The 21306-nt window shown below is 43.8% G+C and overlaps 2 protein-coding genes across 3 annotated transcripts; one reads left to right on the top strand and one right to left on the bottom strand.

Annotated features, from left to right (window-relative positions):
* The first annotated feature begins 3573 nt into the window (after positions 1-3573).
* Positions 3574-13102, top strand: wbp2 (WW domain binding protein 2). The gene is made up of 8 exons (XM_083994076.1): positions 3574-3759; positions 6345-6453; positions 6601-6736; positions 7276-7368; positions 8646-8792; positions 8911-9039; positions 10635-10711; positions 12056-13102. Exons 1-8 carry the CDS (start codon positions 3701-3703, stop codon positions 12101-12103), a joined length of 798 nt encoding a protein of 265 aa, XP_083850202.1. The 5' UTR covers positions 3574-3700; the 3' UTR covers positions 12104-13102.
* A 993-nt stretch (positions 13103-14095) lies between these two features.
* Positions 14096-21186, bottom strand: trim65 (tripartite motif containing 65). 2 transcript variants are annotated; one of them, XM_083994060.1, is made up of 8 exons: positions 21123-21186; positions 20302-20732; positions 20106-20201; positions 18784-19014; positions 17721-17889; positions 17553-17642; positions 16436-16653; positions 14096-14623 (listed from the first exon to the last, which is right to left on the bottom strand). In XM_083994060.1, the coding sequence occupies exons 2-8, from the start codon at positions 20728-20730 to the stop codon at positions 14315-14317; spliced, it is 1542 nt and encodes a 513-aa protein (XP_083850186.1). In that variant the 5' UTR covers positions 20731-20732; positions 21123-21186; the 3' UTR covers positions 14096-14314. The 2 variants fall into 2 exon arrangements, with proteins under 2 accessions (XP_083850186.1, XP_083850187.1); XM_083994061.1 differs by having other exon boundaries at positions 21148-21182.
* Between the last annotated feature and the right edge of the window lie 120 nt (positions 21187-21306).

Genomic DNA, 21306 nt, shown 5'->3' with positions numbered 1-21306 from the left:
GCATGGCTGCTGTGTGGTTCATTTGTATGTTTCACAGCAGCAGGAAATCATCACTTCCTGTAGAAGGTGTAACATCAATAGCTGCGACTGAGGAGTTCTTTTACTGCTCTGACCTGAATCTGCACAAACACTCTTACTTCCTGCCAGAATTATCACCAAAGTTACAACACAGATCATCGGCTTCAGCTAAACTTGAACTTGACACATCGGTCCATCTCCTCTGTGGCTGTGGAAGCATTACGCTTGTTCAAGTGTTTGTGGGAGCATGATATATTATTATATTACTAGTGCAGTGGCAAACATAACAGTTTGCTTGGTGTGAGAGAGGGGGAGCGAGTGGCTACAGTGGCAAAAGTCAAAATGTGTTTCCTTGACTGATATCTTTTGCATTTTATATCCAAACAACTCCAAACTTCACACTGCCCTCGGTTGTGTCATTAGCAAGACGCCCACACAGACAGACGGTCCCAAATGTAAAGTCACAGGTATGCAAATATTTGATACATCATGAAAACATCCCTTGTTTTACTTCAGTTTGTAATGGCTATAATGCATTGGTTAGACAACAAACTAGGCTACAGGATAAGAGGACGACCAAGAGATAAGGGCCACAATGACTGATAATATAGCAACCCTGGTCTCTCTCAAAGGATGTGACCAAATCTGCAGCATTCAACAACTGCATCAATAATACAAATATTCCAACAATACAATAGATGAGATATCCTTGATAACTGTTTGCATTTGTTAATGTATGTATTTCTTCATTTAGTTAAATAAACTGTAGTACAGTCAGTAAAGGATATTTTTAAAGGAGCTATTCTGTAATGAAAATATAACTTGTAAGAAAAAATATATTAAAACTTCAAACATAAAAGTTCACTATTCTCCTGTTGGATGTGTGTGTTAGAGTGTTATGACAGAGTATGTTTTGTAGGGGTGATAGCTGAACAAGTTTATTTTGAGATTACTTCTGGTGGTTTGAGGGAGTTTTGCTGAATTTGGTGTCAGTAATGCAGACTGTATGAAGAGTTTCAAAAAAAGTGGCTCCAGGGGGCTGTTGCACAGAAACCTAGATAACAGATTAGGCTGGGGTTTTATGGTTATCTTGGCTGAATGTAGCGGGGACTCAGTTGCATGAAAGCAGAGGCAAATATGTTGCCATGGAGATTTATTCTGTGCAGCTAGCCTGCTCCCAGCCAGGCTACAGCCAGGCTTAACTAATCCTGATGTTGTATTTGTTCAGTCAGCTGTAACTCCTATAGGAAATAAATGGGTTTCACAGTCATTTAATGGTCTTGACCTGGGTATGGTCATAGTTATTTCATGGTACATTTTCTGAGTAATATGCATTAAAATAACACACGTCCAACGTCATTCAGTGAAGAAGCCTCCTGTTATCAGTTTAATTCTAACTGTCATCACTTACATAATACCTATTTTAGGATAGTCATTATTAGTTATGCCAACTGTTATATTAATGGAGACTGCTGTTCACATTGCTGTTAGAAGTTTGATGAATAGCCTAAATATATTATCACAAATGGATGATGATGTTGCAAAGGTGGTTTTAATAAAATCAGTGATGTGGGTAATGTATCCCATGTGTCCAATTCACATGTGTCGTCTTTCTTCACAATGACACTTTATTAAAGGGATAGTTCAACATTTTGGCAAATTGGCCCATTGCCATAATCGCTATAGTCATAGCAGTAGGTTCATTACCTTTAATTGTAGGTGTAAGCTATTTTCAGTACGGCGGAGCGCAGCAGCTGGCTGCTCAGAGCTACGCTATGGAGGCTAATGGAATTTCTTGGTTTCCCTCATTAAACTCATCAAATTCAACATCCCAAAACTCCACAGCGCTTTTGTAGACAAGTTGTGACCTGCACAACCACCACGCTATGAGATAATGACGGAACGATACGAAACGGAGCCGTTTTCGAGGTAAATACAGGGTAAATACGGAGACTGCTTGCTGAAAAACTGTCCCTGAACGCAACGCGCATCAGCGGTTTTGTATGAATTTACCTCGAAAACGGCTCCGTTTCGTATCGTTCCGTCATTATCTCATAGCGTGGTGGTTGTGCAGCTCACAACTTGTCTACAAAAGCGCTGTGGAGTTTTGGGATTTTGTATTTGATGAGTTTGATGAGGGAAACCAAGAAATTCCCTTAGCCTCCATAGCGTAGCTCTGAGCAGCCTGCTGCTGCGCTCCGCTGTACTAAAAATAGCTTACACCTACAATTAAAGGTAACGAACCTACTGCTATGACTATAGCAATTATGGCAATGGGCCAATTTGCCAAAATGTTGAACTATCCCTTTAATGAGGAGGCATTTCAGGGCGGACCCCCTACCATTCTTGATGACTACTTGATATCAACTGTTTCTGTTCCCTGACTCTGACTCTATCTGTGAAAACAACTGCGAGTCCTACCAGTACCACATCTAGAAATACTCAAAATACAGCGATTATGGTGTGTGGAAGAAACATGCAGGAAGAGTGCAGGGATCATCTGACAGTAGCCTTCAGTAAATGGAGCAACAAGAACTGACTCCTTCTAAACACTTTCAAGGCCAAGGAGATGGAGACTCACATACCTGACTGGGCATCTGGACAGTTAACTGGGTACCAGAACCTGAGGGGGCAGGACCGGCTCTTTTTCCTCAGGAAGTTTAGGACTCACTCAGGGCTGTTGTTGAGAGACACATCCAAATGTAAGATGGAGAACATCATAGACAACACAAACCACCATCTCCACAACATTTAGTTCAGACATGCAGCTGCAGCAGCATCTCACTGCAGAACTGAGATGTTTAGAAGATCCTTAGTCCTCTCTGTCATCAGACTGTACAACACTACAGCCTAAGGTAATAACTCACTTAATTCTATAGTTTGTTATTTATTATTAAGTATAAATTATTCATTAGGCTATACGAATATACAATGAATTTCCATCTGACTTTTTAATGGATGGAAGACTGGGAAAACAAGATACACATTAGAAAACTGATCAAATCAGCATACAAAATACATCTAAAACAGGTAAGAGCAGCAGCATCAGTGGGAAAGGGGCACTGCACAGGAGGTCCATATAGGTATATATAGTTTCTGGGCTGAAAGCTGTTGTCCAGTCTGTTGGTTTTGCTTCCGATTGTCCTAAATCTTTCCTTCCTCTGCCAGAGGGCACCACAGTGCTGCAGTTTGTCAGGATGGACTCCAGTAAACTAAAACAGTATCAAGGGGGTTAATCAGAATCAAAGTTTAGTATAATAAGTATAATATGATAAATAAAGCATTTAGAATTTAGATTAACCCTCCCCCCAAAGAAACTGTTTGTGTCGACAAAAATCAAGCACTTTTTGAGAAAAAATAAAATAAAATAAAATAGAAAAAGTGCTGATATGTGAAACAACTGATACTAATTCTACTTCTACTACTATGATGATAACAATAATCAAGTTTGCTTAATCTGTATCTTATTTTTTCGCGAATGCTTTTTAGGCTCTGTGACGTCACGTTGTGGGCGTTCCATACGGAAGAGCAGGTGCAGCACCGACCATAGACCATAGACATACAGCACCATAGACAGACACAGCACCGACCGTCAGTCAGACGTTTTCAGCGGAGCTGGAAGAGCTCGCGGAACCGCAGCCTCCCGTCCTCCAGTCTTCCTGTCCGGTGGGCCGCCAACACCATGACCCTGAACCAGAACCACTCGGAGTGCGGTGGAGTCATCATCAACAACAGCGAAAGGTAAAATCATCATGAACACGCTAACGTGCTAAAGCTAGCGGGTTTCATCCTACTCTCTACCGTGAAACGTCACAGACACGTCATTCAATAATAAACATCTCCTGCGTCATTTGTGTGAACGGATGGAGACGGTGTATATTTATCCAGCAGACACGGCAGCGTGAGTTAGCTGACTCATCCCGCGGAACAACTTTTAGTAGCCTACCTGTTAGCTTGTTTATCATTATGTGATGGTGACGTCACAAGCTGTACGCCTGGTCCCATAGTAACAGCAGCGAGGCCACAGTGACCGTTATAGCAGCGCGCGCCGAACGGGATTATCGCATTTTCCAAACTAAACTTTCACCAACTGATCTTCACTGCAGCAGCCAACCACACAACCACAGAGAAGACGTCACCGTGATCACACCAGGCGTTTCCTAGCTTTAGGTGGAGCTGTGTTTCACCATGTTGAACAGCAGCATTACTGTCATGTTTACTGCACAGTCTTCATCATCATTCCCATCGCTTTCCTCATCACTTTCCTCATAGCTGTCTTCATCTCGGTCTTCATTACTGTATTCGTCATCACCACTGTATTTATCACTGTATTATTACTGCCTTCACCAGTGCTTGTTGTCTTCACTGTCTTAAAGCAGAAGTAAGTGATATATTTGTGTTAATATAAGTCTTAAATAGTTATATCTTCCGACAGCAATCACTTACATAGAGTGTTTGGACCGAAACATGGGTCTGTCAGTCACTCTGCTCTGCTCTGAGCCGAGGAGAAAACATTTATCGTATCCTACAGTTTTTATCCAATGAGGAGAGAGAACGGCATGCAGGGCTGTGTGTGCAGCCAAGGGATGCGCCTGAATGTGGTGACGTAGGGACGAGGACTGTTATGGTGCGTTCAAGGAAACTCGTAACTCGTGTTTTTCCGACCTGTGAAGTTGTACCGGTTCGATCTGGTACGAGTTCACGGGTCGGAAGTTACGAGTGGCCGTTATAGTGACTTTCACAGGTAAAACAGGTCGGAAAAACACGAGTGGGTTGCCTGGAACGCTACAAAGTCGTAAGTTGTGACTTGAAGCTGTAATTTACGGTTTCAAAAGCCTGCCTGGAACGCAGCATTAGCGAAAACGACCGGATCGCTTACTTCTGCTTTAACTGTCGTCTTCTTCGCTGCCTTCACTGCCTCTGTCTTCATCACTGTCTTCACTGTCTTTATCATTCTCTTCATTATTGCCTTCACCAGTGCTGGTTGTCTTCACTTTCTTCTCCGTCTTTATCATTGTCTTCATCATCACTGTTCATACCACTGTTGACACAACTGTTCTCGCCACTGTCCTTATTAGTGCTCATCATCTTCACCGCTACTCTCTGAGCTGATTTTAAATTAAAATGTGTGTCTCACATAGACAGTCAAATATTTCTAGATCACACTACAATTAATGTAATAATAGACATCAAGATTCAGTATTCCGTGCCATGTTGACAAGTCGACTGGAATTTGCCAAGCGAAGCCCAAAAGGACAGGCTTCACAGTAATTCACAGAAAGCTTCATGTCTAATTTAGACCAGTTTGTTTTGTTAAAATAATTTGTTAGCCTATAATAAGCTTTCATTAAAACTGTATTTTATTATTTTAACTTGAAACTTTTAAATCTGACCTGGTAAAGGCCCCTTCACTTCTGTAGTTCCTTTAAAAGACCATCCACTAATTCTTTAAAGCATTTTACAGAATCACACAGACAGTCCTACATGGAGCTGTAATGTCTGAATGACAGATAATAACACTCACATCAGGCTGCAGTGTGGTCATGCAATGGTGCTTCAATACCCCATGATGCAAAATATGTATTTTCCCAGCTTTATGCTGTATGTTCATGTATCTCTTGATATAAACCTCATCAAAATGTATGTATTTTCTCCTCCTGTAAAACAACTTCAGACGTTTGCCCTTGTGGGTATCCAATTACATTCTCAAAACTCTTAAGATCATTTGGCAAAACAGTCTTCACAACACCATAGCTCACTTGCAAAAGCTCATATCTCTCCCAAAACAGTTCACTCATGTATACAGTGCAAATGTATACAGCATAATATATTGTAATACTGTACAGCATAATATACTGTAATATAAAACACATAAACAAAAACAGGAAGCAATGAAATGATGCTGACATGTTTTGGAGAGAACAACCATTAGACTGAGAATCAACATTAGATCAACAGGATCTATTCATTTGGAAATTGTGCTAAATATAGGCTATCTGTACTTAATCATTTACAAAGACGTACTGAGACATTTGCAATTTGATTAAATTAATGAGAAATTCAATTCTGTTGTGAACATTTGCCAAGTGGTTTGGAGGTTTGTCCATATTGTTTTGAGAATGTAATTTCTGTTTCAAGAAATGAGTCAAATTAATGGAGGAAAACTGTCCTCAAATCCCCAAATGTTTACATTAATTCATTTAAAATTCTGCTGGTCACCGTGGCAGCCTCAGTGCTGGACCTGTTAGCCAGTTTGAGAGTATTATATGGACCGACTGGCCGGCTGTGTTTTCTGTTGTGTGATTGTTGTGTGCTTGTTGTCTCAGTGTGCTGATGAACCATGACAACGTGGAGCTGGCGTTCTGTGATGTGGACGGTCTGCCTGAAGCCTTCAGGAAGAGCAAGAAGGGAAGCATCTACCTGACTCCATACAGGGTGAGAGACACACTGTCCATTTATCCTCATCACTGCTGACAGCAAGTACACAACAGCCTGATACACTGACAGGCAGCAATGTGTGTGGGGGGGGGCGTGTTGTGTGAGAGGTTTTGCAGACAATGTTAGTGGTCTGTTCCCCCTCAGGTGATCTTCCTGGCTAAAGGCCACGATGCGCTGCAGTCGTTCATGATGCCCTTCTACCTGATGAAGGGCTGCGAGGTCAAACAACCTGTGCTGGGAGCCAATTACATCAAAGGCACCATCACCGCAGAACCTGGAGGTACGTTCAGGTTACACCGTAGCTGTGGCCCGGTTCAGAGGCCGCATCCGTCACAGGTATGAAGGCCGAGCGTCATGGAGCAGCTAGACTGACTGTCTCATTGCGAAGGCGCAAGAAATGCATTCTGGTTTCCCTGGGCAATGATGCATCCAATGAGTGGATCCTTTGTGGCCCAACCTTTCCCAAGATTCATTGCACGCTGGTAATGAAAGAAAGAACAACACAGAGAGCCACTTGTATTGCCACAATGTAAGTACTGTGTCTCAGTGTAAGTGGCTCAGCACAGTTCAACTCAGATCACCGTTGCTGTGCTTTTCAAAGGCAGTTGTGGATGTATGAATCACAGTGGATGTATAAATCCTCCGTAGACCAGACTGTCTTATTCCGCTTCATTCTGTGAAATGTTTGACCGCTACTAAAGGGGTATACACCTTCATAGACTGCGTCCTCCAAAGGATGCAGCCCCTGAATTAGGACACATTGAGCCCACGGATGTTGGTGCAGTGACCACAGTGATTGATGTGTGATTGTTCCCACAGGTGGCTGGGATGGCAATGCTACGTTCAAGCTTGTGTTTGCTGCAGGAGGGGCCATAGAGTTTGGACAGTACATGCTGCAGGTGGCGGCTCAGGGTATGACAACCCACCAGCACAGTAACATGTCACAGCAGCAACTGTCATCCTGATGTTGTTGTTGAATTGAATTGAATTGAAAATCTTTATTGTCATCTTCAAATTCATCTTTGGCCTCAAAAACAAGACTACACAGCACGTACAACATACAAAAGCTTCAGACACAGATTAGCAGATTAGCAGACACGTGGCATAGAAATGTGCAAAAGACAGCTTTATATCTGTTAAAAAGTGAAGATAAATAGTATAAGTAAAATAAATTAGTAACTCCAAAATATCAATGGTTCAATGAGAGGTGGGGGGAGGGGTTAACTTAAAATGCATAGTGTAAAATCACCTGATCATTGATTTAGCAGAATAATAGATGTAGATCTAGTTGATGTAGGGACCCTGAATCTCCTTCCTGATGGGAGTCTTTCAAATGGGGGTCCTGAACTATCAGTAGGTCTTTCCTCTTCATTTTACTGGCTATATTTATAATTTTTGTGAGTTTACTTTTGCTTTATGCCCCTAGATTCCCAGACCAACATGTAATGTTGTATGAGATTACGCTTTTCCAGCAGACAGGTGTAAACCATCCTCAGCACTCTTCTGCTAACTACAAAGCTGTTAAATGTCCTTAACTCTCCTGTTGTCCTCCTGGGTCAAGGAAGGAAGGAAAGAAAGAAAGATGGAGGAAGGGAACAGATTGGATCAGTGAAGGAAGAAAAACGAAGGGAGGAAGGAAGTGAAAAGGATGGTGGGAAGAAGGAAGGGAGAAAGGAAGGAAAGAAGGATTTGGCAAAGGGAACAGATTGGGTCAAGGAAGGACGAAGAAGGAAAGATGGAGGGAAAAAAGGGAAAGAAAGAAAGAAAGGGAACAGATTGGGTCAAGGAAGGAAGAAGGAAGGAAGGGAAATGATGGTGGGAAGAAGGGAGAAAGGAGGGAAAGAAGGATGGAGCAAGGGAAGAACAAAGAAAGGAAAGGAGTAGATAAAGGAGGGAGGAAGGAGGGATGGAGAGACAGAAGGAAGGGAGGAAAGAAGGACAATTCGAAACAGATTGGGTCAGTTTGACACAGGAGGACGACAGGATGGTTAAGAGAAACAGTCTCAGCATGTTCAATAGAATTCAGATTACTGTCTAGGATGATGCCAAGATATTTAAAACTGCTGACTGTCTCAACATCTTGGCCCCCGATTATGACCATTAGACCCACCAACGCCATGTCATCCACATATTTAATTAAACGTAACTATCACATCCTCCTCTGATTGTCCTCCTCTTCTGTCTCTCAGCATCCAGAGGTCAGCCGGTGACCGCTGGCTTCGGTGGATGCCCCTTCATGGCCAACGGAGCCTACGCTTACCCTCCTCCCCCCACTAATGGGATGTACCCATCCGGAGCTCCGCCTGGCTACTCCTACCCCAACCCTCCTCCCACAGGTAGCAGCAGTTGAGATGACCGCAGCCTTCATCAGCAGATACTATGTCTGTCTCAGAGGCCTGAGATAAAGGCAGCATGTGTGTGTGTGTGTGTGTGTGTGTGTGTTCTGCCCTCCAGGCGGATTCTACCCCAGCCTACCAGCATTTGATGCCTCTGCTGCCGCCGCCTACATCCCTCCACCTCCATACTCTGCTCCTCTGGGCCAGCAGCCGCCACACGACCCAGACCTGCCGTCCTCAGCAGCAGGTGAGTGTCTGACAGAGAGGTTGCCGGGGTGACCAAACTGATATTGTGGCAGTTCGACCTTATTTACAGTTAGCTCCATATACGTATATTTGGACACTGACATAAGTTTTGTTATTTTACTTGTTTACTGAAACATATTCAAATTATGGTCATATAATGCATATGGAGTGGAAGTGCAGACTCTCAGCTTTAATTAACAACATTATTAACAATAAGGCCTGGACATCCATTCCTGGTGGATGATCGTAGGATCATTTCCATGTTGAAGAAACGCCCCTTCACAACATTAAGTGAAGTAAAGAATTCTCTCCAGGAGGTAGCAGTTACAATATTCAAGTCTACTATAAAAATAGACTTCATAAAGGCAAATACAGAGGGTTCACTGCAAGGTGCAAACCACTCAAAAGCCCAAGAAAAAGAGAGGCTAGACTGGATTTTGCTAAAGAAAGAAAAAAAAACATCTAAAAAAGCCAGCACAGTTCTGGAGCAGCCTTCTTTGGACAGATGAGACCAAAATCAACCTCTACCAGAATGATAAAAAGTGTGGAGAAGGTGTCGCATACTACGTCATGTGAAACATGGTGGAGGCAGTGTGATGGTTGGGGTCTGCATGGGCACCGGCGGCTCTGGGTCACTGCTGTTTATTGATAATGTCACAGAAGAAAGCAGCAGCCGGATGAGGTACACAGAGGTGTACAGAGACATACTGTCACTCAGATCCAGCCCATGCAGCCAAATTGATTGGACAGTGCTTTTATCAAATCAAAGCAAAGAAATTGAATATTCTCCAATGGCCAAGTCAGTCACCAGATCTAAACTTCAGACAGGAAGACTCACAAACAAACAGCAACTGAAGGCCGCTGCAATAAAGGAATGACAGAGCATTAAAAAGGAAGAAACCCAGTGTCTGGTGATGTCCATGGGTTCAAGACTTCAGTCAATCATTGCCTGCAAAGGATTTTCAAAAAAATATAAAAAGTAGCCTTTTCTCTTCAATTATTGATTTGTCCAGTTACTTTTGTATATCTGTATCTGTATAAAAATGATTGCCGTTCCTACCAGTTTTATGCAATATTTTTGTTCAACACATCAAATTAAAGCCAAAAGTCTCATATCAGTTAATTCATTTCAAATCCATTGTGTTGATGCACAGAACCAAAATACTAAAAACTGTTTCACTGTCCAAATATTTATGGACCTCACCTAACTGTATATTGTGGGTGACTGTAAGTGCAAGTCCACTTTCCATTTATTGCTGGATCCTTGAAAGAAATGACTTTAAATGTAATGTCTGACTTATCCCATACCAGGTGTCACTTCTCGCCTATAATCAAGTTTGATTATAGGTGAGAACTGACACACTTAGGGCAATAATTAATATCATAATTGTTTTGTTTTTATGCCTCCACCCTGGCAGTCGCAGCCAGGGTCATATTGTTTTGTGTCCACCCCATGTCTGTGCCAATTTGGCACAAGCATTTACTGTATTTTTAGATGTGATGCAGTTCTCTCTCAAATCTCAGGGATTTAATGTTAAAGTGTGTTAATGTTTTATTACCCCCCCCCCCCACCCCCCACCCCTCCATCTGTTCCAGCTGAGACCAAAGCAGCTGAGGCAGCAGCTAGTGCCAGCGGTGCCACACTGCCTCCCACACATGTGTACTTGCCACAGGTGAGTTCCCTGCGTCAGTCTGTTGGAGCAGCCCCCCCCTCACCCTACTAACCCTACCTCAATGTACAACCTGCACATTAGGGTAACTAACTGGTGACCCAAGGAGGTGACAGCTTGCCTTTGCCCAATGTCAGCCCCTGCAACCATGATAAGCAGTATGGATGATGGATGGATAAACGTGATTTATAAATGAATGTTGTCATCAGATATAAAGTGTGACATTAACTTCACCTTTTCTTTACATTTTTTCATTATCTATACCTCTTATTCTGCACTAGGGTCACGGTCTCAGCTGACTTCACCCTGGACAGGTCGCCAGTCTATTCTATCACAGGGTTAACATACAGTCGTGCTCATAAGTTTACATACCCTGGAAGATTTTGTAACTGTGTGTACCATGAATGATCAGGCAAAACAGATTTCTCTTATTTTTAATGGGATTCAAATTAAACTGTTGAGACATCCCAAAATAACACAACCATTAAAAAAAAACTAAAAAAAAAATGATCATCAGAGACCAACAAATGTTTGATGGTACCAGACCGTGGTTTGGTATCAACAGAACCCCTCAATTTCCACTTTTATGAGAGCTTGAGCACTGCTGATCGGCATTCTCAAATCTCTGGATATCTTTTTATATTCTTTTTATGTTTTATAAAGTTGAACAACCTTCTCCCTCAGGACTTTTGACAGTTTTGTTGCTTTCCTCATGGCTCAAAACCCAGCAAAGTCAGTGCAGCAGTGGATGAAATGTGCAGGTGTTTGTCAAGAGCCCAGAATCTCATTGACTTTTTGATGCCGTTGACGGCGACGACACAGCAGAACGATACTGCGTAGGCGCTGTCCATGGTTTACTTGATTGATTGAGATATTTATTAACAACAGACAAAACAGCGTATTTCCATTGTGGTCCCTTTAGTGTGTGAGTGTGTGTGTCTGTGACGCACCAAAAGTCTCTTGATGTATCAAACACAGAGAACTATGGGCTGTGGAAGTTTGAATAGTCAAAATACATACGTTATCATGACCTGAACCATATGTTGCGGTAACAAAATTGTTGATTGGGTGGAAACCCGGCTTTACAGGCGGGGGCAGCGGGGGTAACGGGGGTATACTGTACTTTTCGGCCCAGCTCCTAGCAAAACACTGATATAGCTTTAAATAGTTAACTGAACAAGTTTGAACCAACTTGGTTGTGCAGGTACAGGTATCAGGATGACCTCTGTTAGATTCAATTAATCCAGGTGAGTAAAAGTTATTCTGGGTTTGTTAAACTGGCTTTGTAGTTTGCATCAGCCTATAGTCCTGCAGTCTTAGACTAGACCTGTCTGTCTCTCTCTGCAGGACAAGCCTCCTCCCTACTCCCCACCAGAGGACAAGAAGAACCAGTAGACCTGTGAGAACCCCAGTGGACCCCCTGTTGAACATCAGATCTGGACCACGACAGCCGGTGTGAGACTCTGGTGTCCTGGTCTGGGTCTGGTCTGGACTCTTCCTCTGTCATTTATCTGTCCTTGTGTCTGACCTCTGCTTTGTCACAGCTGCTGCACTCTGTCATGGCTTTGTACTATAATGTTGATAACAATGAAGCTCTTTATTTATTTCAAACCAATTAATCAACAATTTAATGTAAATGTCTGAAGTGGGCAAACAAAGCATGATCACATGACTGACCACATGATTGCATTAGATTTTATTAAATGATTCATGTGGAAACAACTGAGTATTGCTTCATCACGGATTCACTGAAAATGTACAGGCAGTAATTCTTCTTCATCTTCAAATCCCACAGACTGAAGCTCATGTCCTCAGCCTTTCTGTTGAAGTGTTCATGATATTAAAAAAAACTCAAGTCTATGAAAAACATCAGCTGGTTTGGTCACAGGTTGAAAACTTTGATTCCATTGTCAGCGTTGATTTATATGTATAAAGTTTGGTTTCAGGTCACTGATGGTCCATTAGAGGGACTTGTGTACTTTCACAGCTCATTGTCCAATTCACAGCTGTCTCATATGGAGACTGAATAGTTTGTGTTTTAGCCTCAGCTGTAGTGTTTTAATCCAGGGAGCTGACTTCAACGACAGGTGTTCACAGAATTCAAGGGACTGTCACGTTTAGCAGTTCTTCTACAAAAGTGACAACGTGCTCCTTCTCTTTCTTATATCTGCAAACACACCTACTGTTGAGTTAGAGTTTGTTAATACGATTACCAGGCGGTGCTACTGGTCAGTGAGGCAGGGATGAATCAGTCTTTATTTCTGAGGAACTGGGCTGGACCAACAGCAGACTGAATCAGGTGTGTGAGTGAAGTTCAGGACCTTAAAGGACAATTCCGGGCAAATTCAACTCGGGGCTGTATTTTCCTAACATTTTAGGTCTAAAAGAAGGAATCTGAAGGTTTTCAGTTTAATTGCTCCTGTTTTGCGGTAGTTGTGTCTGTCCCCGCATCGCCACGGTAGCGATGAATGGGAGAGGATGGAAGTTCGGCTGCTTAGGCTGTTTACATCCCTCAAAGCCACATTTTTTTTCCACAGACAGCGTCAGATGGCTCCTCAAACATGCACCGAGAAGTTTATTTACTTCAAGCAAGCCAACATGTAGGGCTGACCCAAAAAAATCTAAGCTTCGAAGCTTCATTCGTTGCCATGATAATCGATCATTAAGTCCGTGATCGATTTTTCTTTTCTTTATTTCCTTTTACTGGTTCTCATTGGCAATTGTTACAAATGAGTAGGCTACTTGGCATCCTGGAAACCTACCTGATTTTGGAGATATGCAGTGTTTGTTTGCCATTACTTTCATTATTTCCGCTACGATCGCGCACCCCCCAGCCGCTGAAGCTTCAATTTTGATCGATTTTATGTCCGCGAATATTCGATTATCAAAATATGATAATCAGGACAGCCCTACCGACATGTTTGTAAAACTAGATCTAATTCAAAGTCTCACGTGAGACCCAAGTTGACGCGCTCGGTGTGTTTATGTGCAGTCGGAAGCTCCCATTTGTGTCATAAACACAGGAATATAACTCTTGACTTGCTTGAAGTAAATAAACTTCTCGGTGCATGTTTGAGTAGCCATCTGATGCTGTCTGTGGAAAAAAATTGTTTACTTGAAGCAAGTCAACAGTTGATATTCCTCGAGCACGTCAACTTGGGTCTCGCGCAAGACTTTGAATTAGATCTAGTTTTACAAACATGTCGGCTTTCTTGAAGTAAATAAACTTCTCTGTGCATGTTTGAGTCGCCATCTGACACTGTCTGTGGAAAAAAATTGCAGCTTTGAGGGATGTAAAGAGCCTAAGCAGCGGAACTTCAATCCGCTCCCATTCATCGCTGCCGTGGCGACGCGCGGACAGACGCAACTACCGCTAAACAGGAGCAATTAAACTGAAAATCTTCAGATTCCTTCTTTTAGACCTAAAATGTTAGGAAAATACAGCCCCGAGTTGAATTTGCCCGGAACTGTCCTTTAATGACCTTTGACTTGTCTCTTCCATATGAGGACGTGATGAGAGAGGGGCCAGTGTAGCAGGGAGTGTTAGTTCTCCTGAAACAAAGATTGAAGTCACAGTAAAAAGATTGAAGTGGTTCTCCAGTGGGCTCATGTGGAGCAGAGGGTGATGCTGACCCCCTCTCCGATCCAGCAGGCGGGGAACAGCTCCTGGGTGAAGGCACAGTGGAAGGCGTGGAGCCTGATCTGCCCGTCTCCGTAATAGGTGAGTGTCCCCGCCTCGTAGTCCAGCAGCATCCCGATGCGGGTGTGCTGGGGGTGACCCCCCACAGTCTCCCTCCGCCCGTTATGCCAGGCGCTCAGCTGATGCTCGTCCAGCTGCAGACTCCAAGACAGCTCGTTCATTCCCACCATGCACCTCTTCCCTTTCTCCTTCCTAGGAATTGCCTCGTAGGTCACCTGAGGAGAGGAGGAGGAGGAGAAAACTGAGATGAAGCCAGATTATAGACAATTAAATGTGTGTCCTCACATATTTAATCAACACAGTATTTGTTTATTTCACCATGCACTATTTATCCTTTCAACATTAAACATTAGTTTATTGATGGAAGTCACCCACAAGGGTCAGACACTTCACAAAGAGATGAGTCTCTAGTTCAGCAGGAAAAACCTTCAAACCATTGGGGAGTAAAGATGCTCTAGACAATTTTATACACATGTTGAGTTGATTTTACATTCATTGAACTAATTAGGCATTCTGAAGGCTCCCCTCACCGACTTGCCATTATTTGAACTCGATTTATATTCGAGAAAGTGAAAGTATAGAATACAATTGTTTAAGATTGTCTGTGGTGTTTTTAATGATAATTTTAAAAAGAATAATATTTGGTTAAAAAAATATTTTTGTTTAGTCTTTAAAGCAGAACTATGCAGGATTTCGGCTATAATTATTGTGTCTCAGAGTCACTGTGATGGTAGAGTGACTTATTATGAGGTGAATGGGGTCTAAGCCAATGCGCCCACCCCCCCCACTGGCTGAAAACCGCACTTGCAAGATCAGTCCTCCGTCTCGGTGTAAATCTCATCAATGGATAGAACTATCGCGAGAAACTGCCTTACGGCAGTACGAGATAAGAACGCAGATGACGTCATGCATGTCATGAATCGTGATTGGTTTGAGTTCGGAAAGTCGGAGGAAACCATGGAAACATGTTTGTACTGATGAAGTTCGGCTTGTGGCTAACACGGAGCTAATGCTAACAGACACACACACACCATGGATCTTTTATAAGATAATGTAATACATCATGACACACACACACACGCCTTCGCGTTTTGGAACCTTTATTCATGTGTGTGTGTATGTCTGTGTCTTTGTGTCTTTGTCTGTGTGTGGCCGTATTAGCGTTAGCTCCGTGTTAGCATTAGCTCCCTGTTAGCGTTAGCTCCGTGTTAGCATTAGCTCCGTGCTTAGCAAACACCGCTCTCTACCTTCAGCAGTAAACACAAGCACGTGTAGGGAGGGGGTGGAGGAGGTGGGGCGGCGAGTTTTTTTTTACGACAGTGACATGTGCCTCCCAGAACTGTGGGGGAGCCCCGGAGAGGGAAAAAAAGAGAAACCAACGAAGGAGCGAGCTATTTCCGGCCAAGTTGCATAGTTCTGCTTTAAATCAATTAGACATTTCAGACGACCCCATTTGAATTCCAGGCGACCACACGTGGGGTCCCGACCCCAAGGTTGAAAAACACTGCTGTAGCCTGTTCTGAACATGCTGTTTGTTAGGATCAGTTGTTAGGAGGAATGAATCTTGGGTTGATCCAGGCGATACTGTCACAATACAGCTGCATTAAGCATCACACATTTGTAATAACAGAATGTTTTCTATGGAAATTCATCCACCGACAGAGCTTTGCAGCAATGTGTGTGCTTGCAGTCAATTGCTCTGATTGCATCAGTGCCGTAATTGGCTGTAACTGTACAATTATAACTACATTTTATGGGGACTTAATCATCTGGATGACATACAGTACAAACTACCCCGTCTAATAAAGAACGGCTCAAGGATGACCTCCTCTCTGAAAATGCCTGTGTACTTATTTCATTGCACACACATGGATATGTTACTGTTTGCACTGATTAACTGGCAAAACTCATTCATCCGTCTACCACTAGATCAGTCTCAGTTATCTCTGAACACTGTGAAGTACTTGACGTCTGTATCAAACCTTCGGTGACACCTTTCCTACAGTGTGCCGGTGAACAGCTCTTACCCCGAGGTACGCCCAGGGCTTGGACACCTCCAGCTCCCAGTAATGCTGTCCATGGGTGAAGCCCTGAAAGCACAGCACTTGCCAGGTGTGGTCGAAGCGGGCCTCGTGAGATGGGACAGGGCGGGGCCCGGAGGTCAGGTGCTCCGCCCTGCGGTTCTCCTGGGACAGGGACAGGTGTCCATTGGCTGTACGAGGATCAAAGGTCAGAGAGCATCGGTCTGCAAAGAAAAGGAAGCAAGGAGTGATTCCACCAAATAAAAATAAAAAAGTTGAAATCTATTTGAGAGAACAGACATAGAAAACCAGAAGAGGGACGATGGAGGTAACAGAAGCCACGAAAATGATGTGGATCAGATTGACCGTTACAATGGTAGACAAGAACTAGAGAACTGAAAAGATGTCACATTGCCTTCAATTCTACCATGGCCTGGTTGACTGAAAACCTACAGAGACACAATGGTCCACACCACCAGAATGCTTTTGACCTTCCTGGGGAGCTCAGAGACCAATACATAGGGTGGCCGTGAGGGGCCAGGACGCTGCAAACTCCACAACACAACACTTTAAGGAAAAATGCGCTGCAAACTCCACAACACAACACATTAAGAAAAACGCGCTGCAAATGTCACAACACAACGGAAGTGTTTTCCAGGGGGACCATAATCAGAGACGGACCCACATCCTGTTGCCGGTCTGAATCAATGAATGTTCAAACCAATCTGTATTAGGACCATAGAGGATGAGTTTTTTTCAAAGAGGTAAGTGTTCTTTTAACAGACTTGTCAATGATACCACAGTGGCTGTGCATCACTTTCAAGTGTCCCTTGGAAACACTTCCATTGTGTTGTGACATTTGCAGCGCGTTTTTCTTAATGTGTTGTGTTGTGGAGTTTGCAGCGCGTTTTTCTTAAAGTGTTGTGTTGTGGAGTTTGCAGCGTCCTGGCCCCTCACGGACACCATAAACACCTTACTGGAATTCTGGGTGATATAATCTCTTCTTCCAGTCTCCTTTCTACATGAAAACACTGTGACCTCTGCTGTTCTCATGTTCACTACTCCTAACTTGTGTCATCCAGTGACAGAAGGAAAGTCAGAACAGGACAGGAAACAGACGTACAGGCGCTGAGGCCCTCCTTCCCCCCGGGGTGACATGGAGCAGCTGGACTGGGAACCACAGCCAAGACTGGTCTCTTGTCCTGAGGAGATCCTGGAGATCAGGGATAAGAATGAGAAGATAAGAACCTGGACAGAGGAGGAACCAACAACCCAGAGGGAGGCAGCTTACCGTCTCTGTCCTGACCCACAGTCACGCTCACAGCTTTGTCCAGGTCCTCAGACACCAGCTTTGAGACCCGAGACAACACGTCTGTGATGCCACTTAGCTGCTCCTGAAGGTTGGGGCATACGTCTGTGGGGACTTCCTTAAAACGAGGAACATCTACATGCAGAGACTCCTGATGTGAGAAAAAAAAAAAGATTTTCAGAGACAGGAAGCAGAGCTGTGAGACAACGATCCAGATGTGTTGTTGTGTCACAGTCACACAACAGGTGGAGCAAATTAAGTTAGTTAACAAATCAGTCATTACATAATCACGTGATAAAACCACATATGTGTTCTGTTTTAAAGGGATAGTTCAACATTTTGGCAAATTGGCCCATTGCCATAATCCCTATAGTCATAGCAGTAGGTGTCGGTGCAAGCTATTTTTAAAACGGTGGAGCAGAGCCATGAGCTGCTCAGAGCTACGCTACGGAGGCTAATGGGATTTCTTGGTTTCCTTCATCAAAGTCATCAAATACACAATCCAACAACTCCAAAACGCTCTGGTGGACAAGTTGTGACCTGCACATTCACTACGTTATGAGATAATAACGGAGCGTTACGAGACGGAGTTGTTTTAGAGGTAAATTTATGCAAAACCGCTGATGAACGTTGCGTTCAGGGACAGTTTTTCAGCAAGCAGACTGTATTTACCTCGAAAACGGCTCCGTTTCGTAACGTTCCATTATTATTATATTATTATTATTAGCGTGGTGAATGTGCAGGTCACAACTTGTCCATGACAGCGTTTTGGAGTTGTTGGATTGTGTATTTGATGAGTTTGATGAGGGAAACCCCAAGAAATCCCATGAGCCTCCGTAGCGTAGCTCTGAGCAGCTCACGGCTCTGCTCCGCCGTTCTAAAAATAGCTTGCACCGACAATTAAAGGTAACGAACCTACTGCTATGACTATAGCGATTATGGCAATGGGCCAATTTGTCAAAATGTTGAACTATCCCTTTAATAACAGATCTATCTATCTATCTATCTATCTATCTATCTGAAACACTACAGTCAGCAGCAGTACCTTGATGAGCTCGGTGTCCGGGAGGTGATGCAGTGATGCTATGTGTTCCTGGCTTTCTCTGAGTCGGAGCGAGTTCTCCTCCAGCTCTGCGAGCCGGGCCTCCGCCTCAGTGATGGCGGCCTCCCTCTGTTCGTCTATGAACAGCTCTGTAGCCTGCTGCTTCTCAGCCAGGACCTTTATCAGGCTGGAGAATTTGACAGTTACCCAGGCTGAGGTCTGTTGAAGAGTCACCTGTAGACAGAAAGCAGCAGGTCACACGTCTGCCTAGTAAACACCTGGTGAACACAGACACAGACTGTTTGAAGCTTGACTGGCTGTGAAGCTTTAATTTACTTTTACTTTTTTTTTTTGCACATTATATAACCTGCATAAACAATGGAAATAATTAAATTAAACATTGTGCAGGAGAGGTGGAAGCCAAAAAAGGCTTATGAAAATACCTCCCCTATGTAAAAAAGCGGTAGGTGCAAAGTAAGAAGATAATACAGAAATTCATAACATAAAAAATAGAAAAGAAAAAAGACAAATTTACACGGAAAATGAAAGATACTGAATTAATGAATGAAAGAAAAAAAAAAACAAGCTCCAGATTTGTCAGTTAAAGGGATAGTTCAGCTTTTTTGAAGTGGGGTTATAGTAGAAAGGTCTCTGCTCTCCCCCACAGAGAAACACAGGCCCATGTGCTGCACAGAGACATAGGCAGTACACTGTTGTCAATGAGGAACCATTAATCAGCGTATTTTCAAGAAGTCCCGTCTCAAAATAATACACCAGTTCAAGAGTAGGATCTAAAGTAAACATTTACAATGCATCATGGTTGGAAAAAAAGTTTCTTTATCTGGAACTAACCAACTCACTCAATACACCTCAGTATTCCTCCACACAGGCAGGCTCCACTATGTGCTGTATCACTCCACCTCTGATCCAAACAGCTGATAGGGTTTTTTCCGACCAGCTGATGCATTGTAAATACTCTTGAACTGGTGTATTATTTTGAGATGGGACTTCTTGAAAATACGCTGATTAATGGTCCCCCATTGACAATGTACTGCCTGTGTCTCTGTGCAGCATGATGGGCCGGTGTTTCTCAGTGGGGGGAGCAGAGAGCTTTCTACTGTATCTAGTGTACTTAATGGGCATTTGTAGCTCATACAATCCTGTGTGTGTGTGAGGCAGGGGGGGATTTCTCCTGAGCTGAACTGAAATGGACTGAGGGTTAAAGCTGCTTTAACTAAACTCATTGAGAGTGAAGTTAAAGCTCTCTGTTGGTGCCATGTACTGTAGGTCACACAGTGCAGCTCTTCCCATGAGGAGTTGTTTACCTTGGCCTGGTTGATGTTCTCAGACAGCTCACTGATAGTTTTCTGTGTCTCCTCAAGGAGTTTCTCCACCTCCTTACTCTTCCTGTGCAGCAGGAGCTGTAGACAGTTAGACAGGAGCTTTAACATTCAACCCTGACGTGATGAAACACTGTCTCCTCTCCAGCTGAGGTGTGTGCTGTGCTGTGCATCACCGTACCTCCTGGTTCTCCCTCTCGGCCTCCAGCAGGACCTTCTCGTGGGCTCCGCACTCTGAGATGCCACACTCACAGCACAGAGACATCTTGTCCTGCCTGCAGTAATACACCAGAGGCTTTTTATGGCGCTCACACAGCAGCATGGGTTTGGCCCCTTCACCCCCCCTCAGCAGCGCCTCTCTGCAGGGTGGGACGCTGCTGTTGGCAGCCTCGGTCAGCACCGACAGGGACACGTTCCGCTTGAGGACGGGCCTGTTGTCAAACTCCTCGTTGCAGATTGGACACGTTGGTCCAATGTTGGACTTGCTCTTTATGTCCCAGTGACGAGTGATGCACACCTGACAGAAGGTGTGTCCACAGGGGATCGTCACGGGGACCCGGAAGCGATCGAAGCAGATGATACAGGTCAGGCTGGGATTCTGGGACTCCATCTCTGCACACAGGAACAGAAACAGAAACATCGGATGAGAGGATGGTCCCTGAACGCATCAGCATATCTGCAGTGTCATGTTAAATATAATACTGTATAATAATTTTAACCTTTCACAAACACACAGTTGAGAGAATGAATGAGTATTCAAGTCGCCGTGCTGCTGCTCCGACAGAGAGCAGCGGCGGCGGCTCAGACCTGCAGCTGACGTTAGCCCCACAGCCTTTAGCCCGGGAGCTGGGCTAACGTTAGCCCGCATTCAGGTCAGCCACAGTTAGCTCGATATGTCGGGCCAACCAACCAGTGGTCATTGGGTTAACCCGGTCTAAGGGTTCGTTCTTCTCACAGACACAACACAGGCACAACACCGACACAAACGGCATCTTTTCTTACCACTTCTACACAACAACACATCCACCTCCACGGTAAATACCGTCAGATGGAGAGCCTCTGGTGACGTCACACGCACATGACGCCTTCGGGTCCGTCGGGAAAATTAAAAACGCACAAAAATGTTTGACAGTCCCACGTTTGGTAAAAAATAAAATAAAATAAAACAACAGAAATTACGAGAATA

This window comes from Trachurus trachurus (genome assembly GCF_905171665.1).
Source record: "Trachurus trachurus genome assembly, chromosome: 19".
NCBI classification, from domain to species: Eukaryota; Metazoa; Chordata; class Actinopteri; order Carangiformes; family Carangidae; genus Trachurus; species Trachurus trachurus.
Note: the sequence above shows the minus strand (reverse complement) of the source record. Positions and strands in the feature narration are given on the sequence as shown.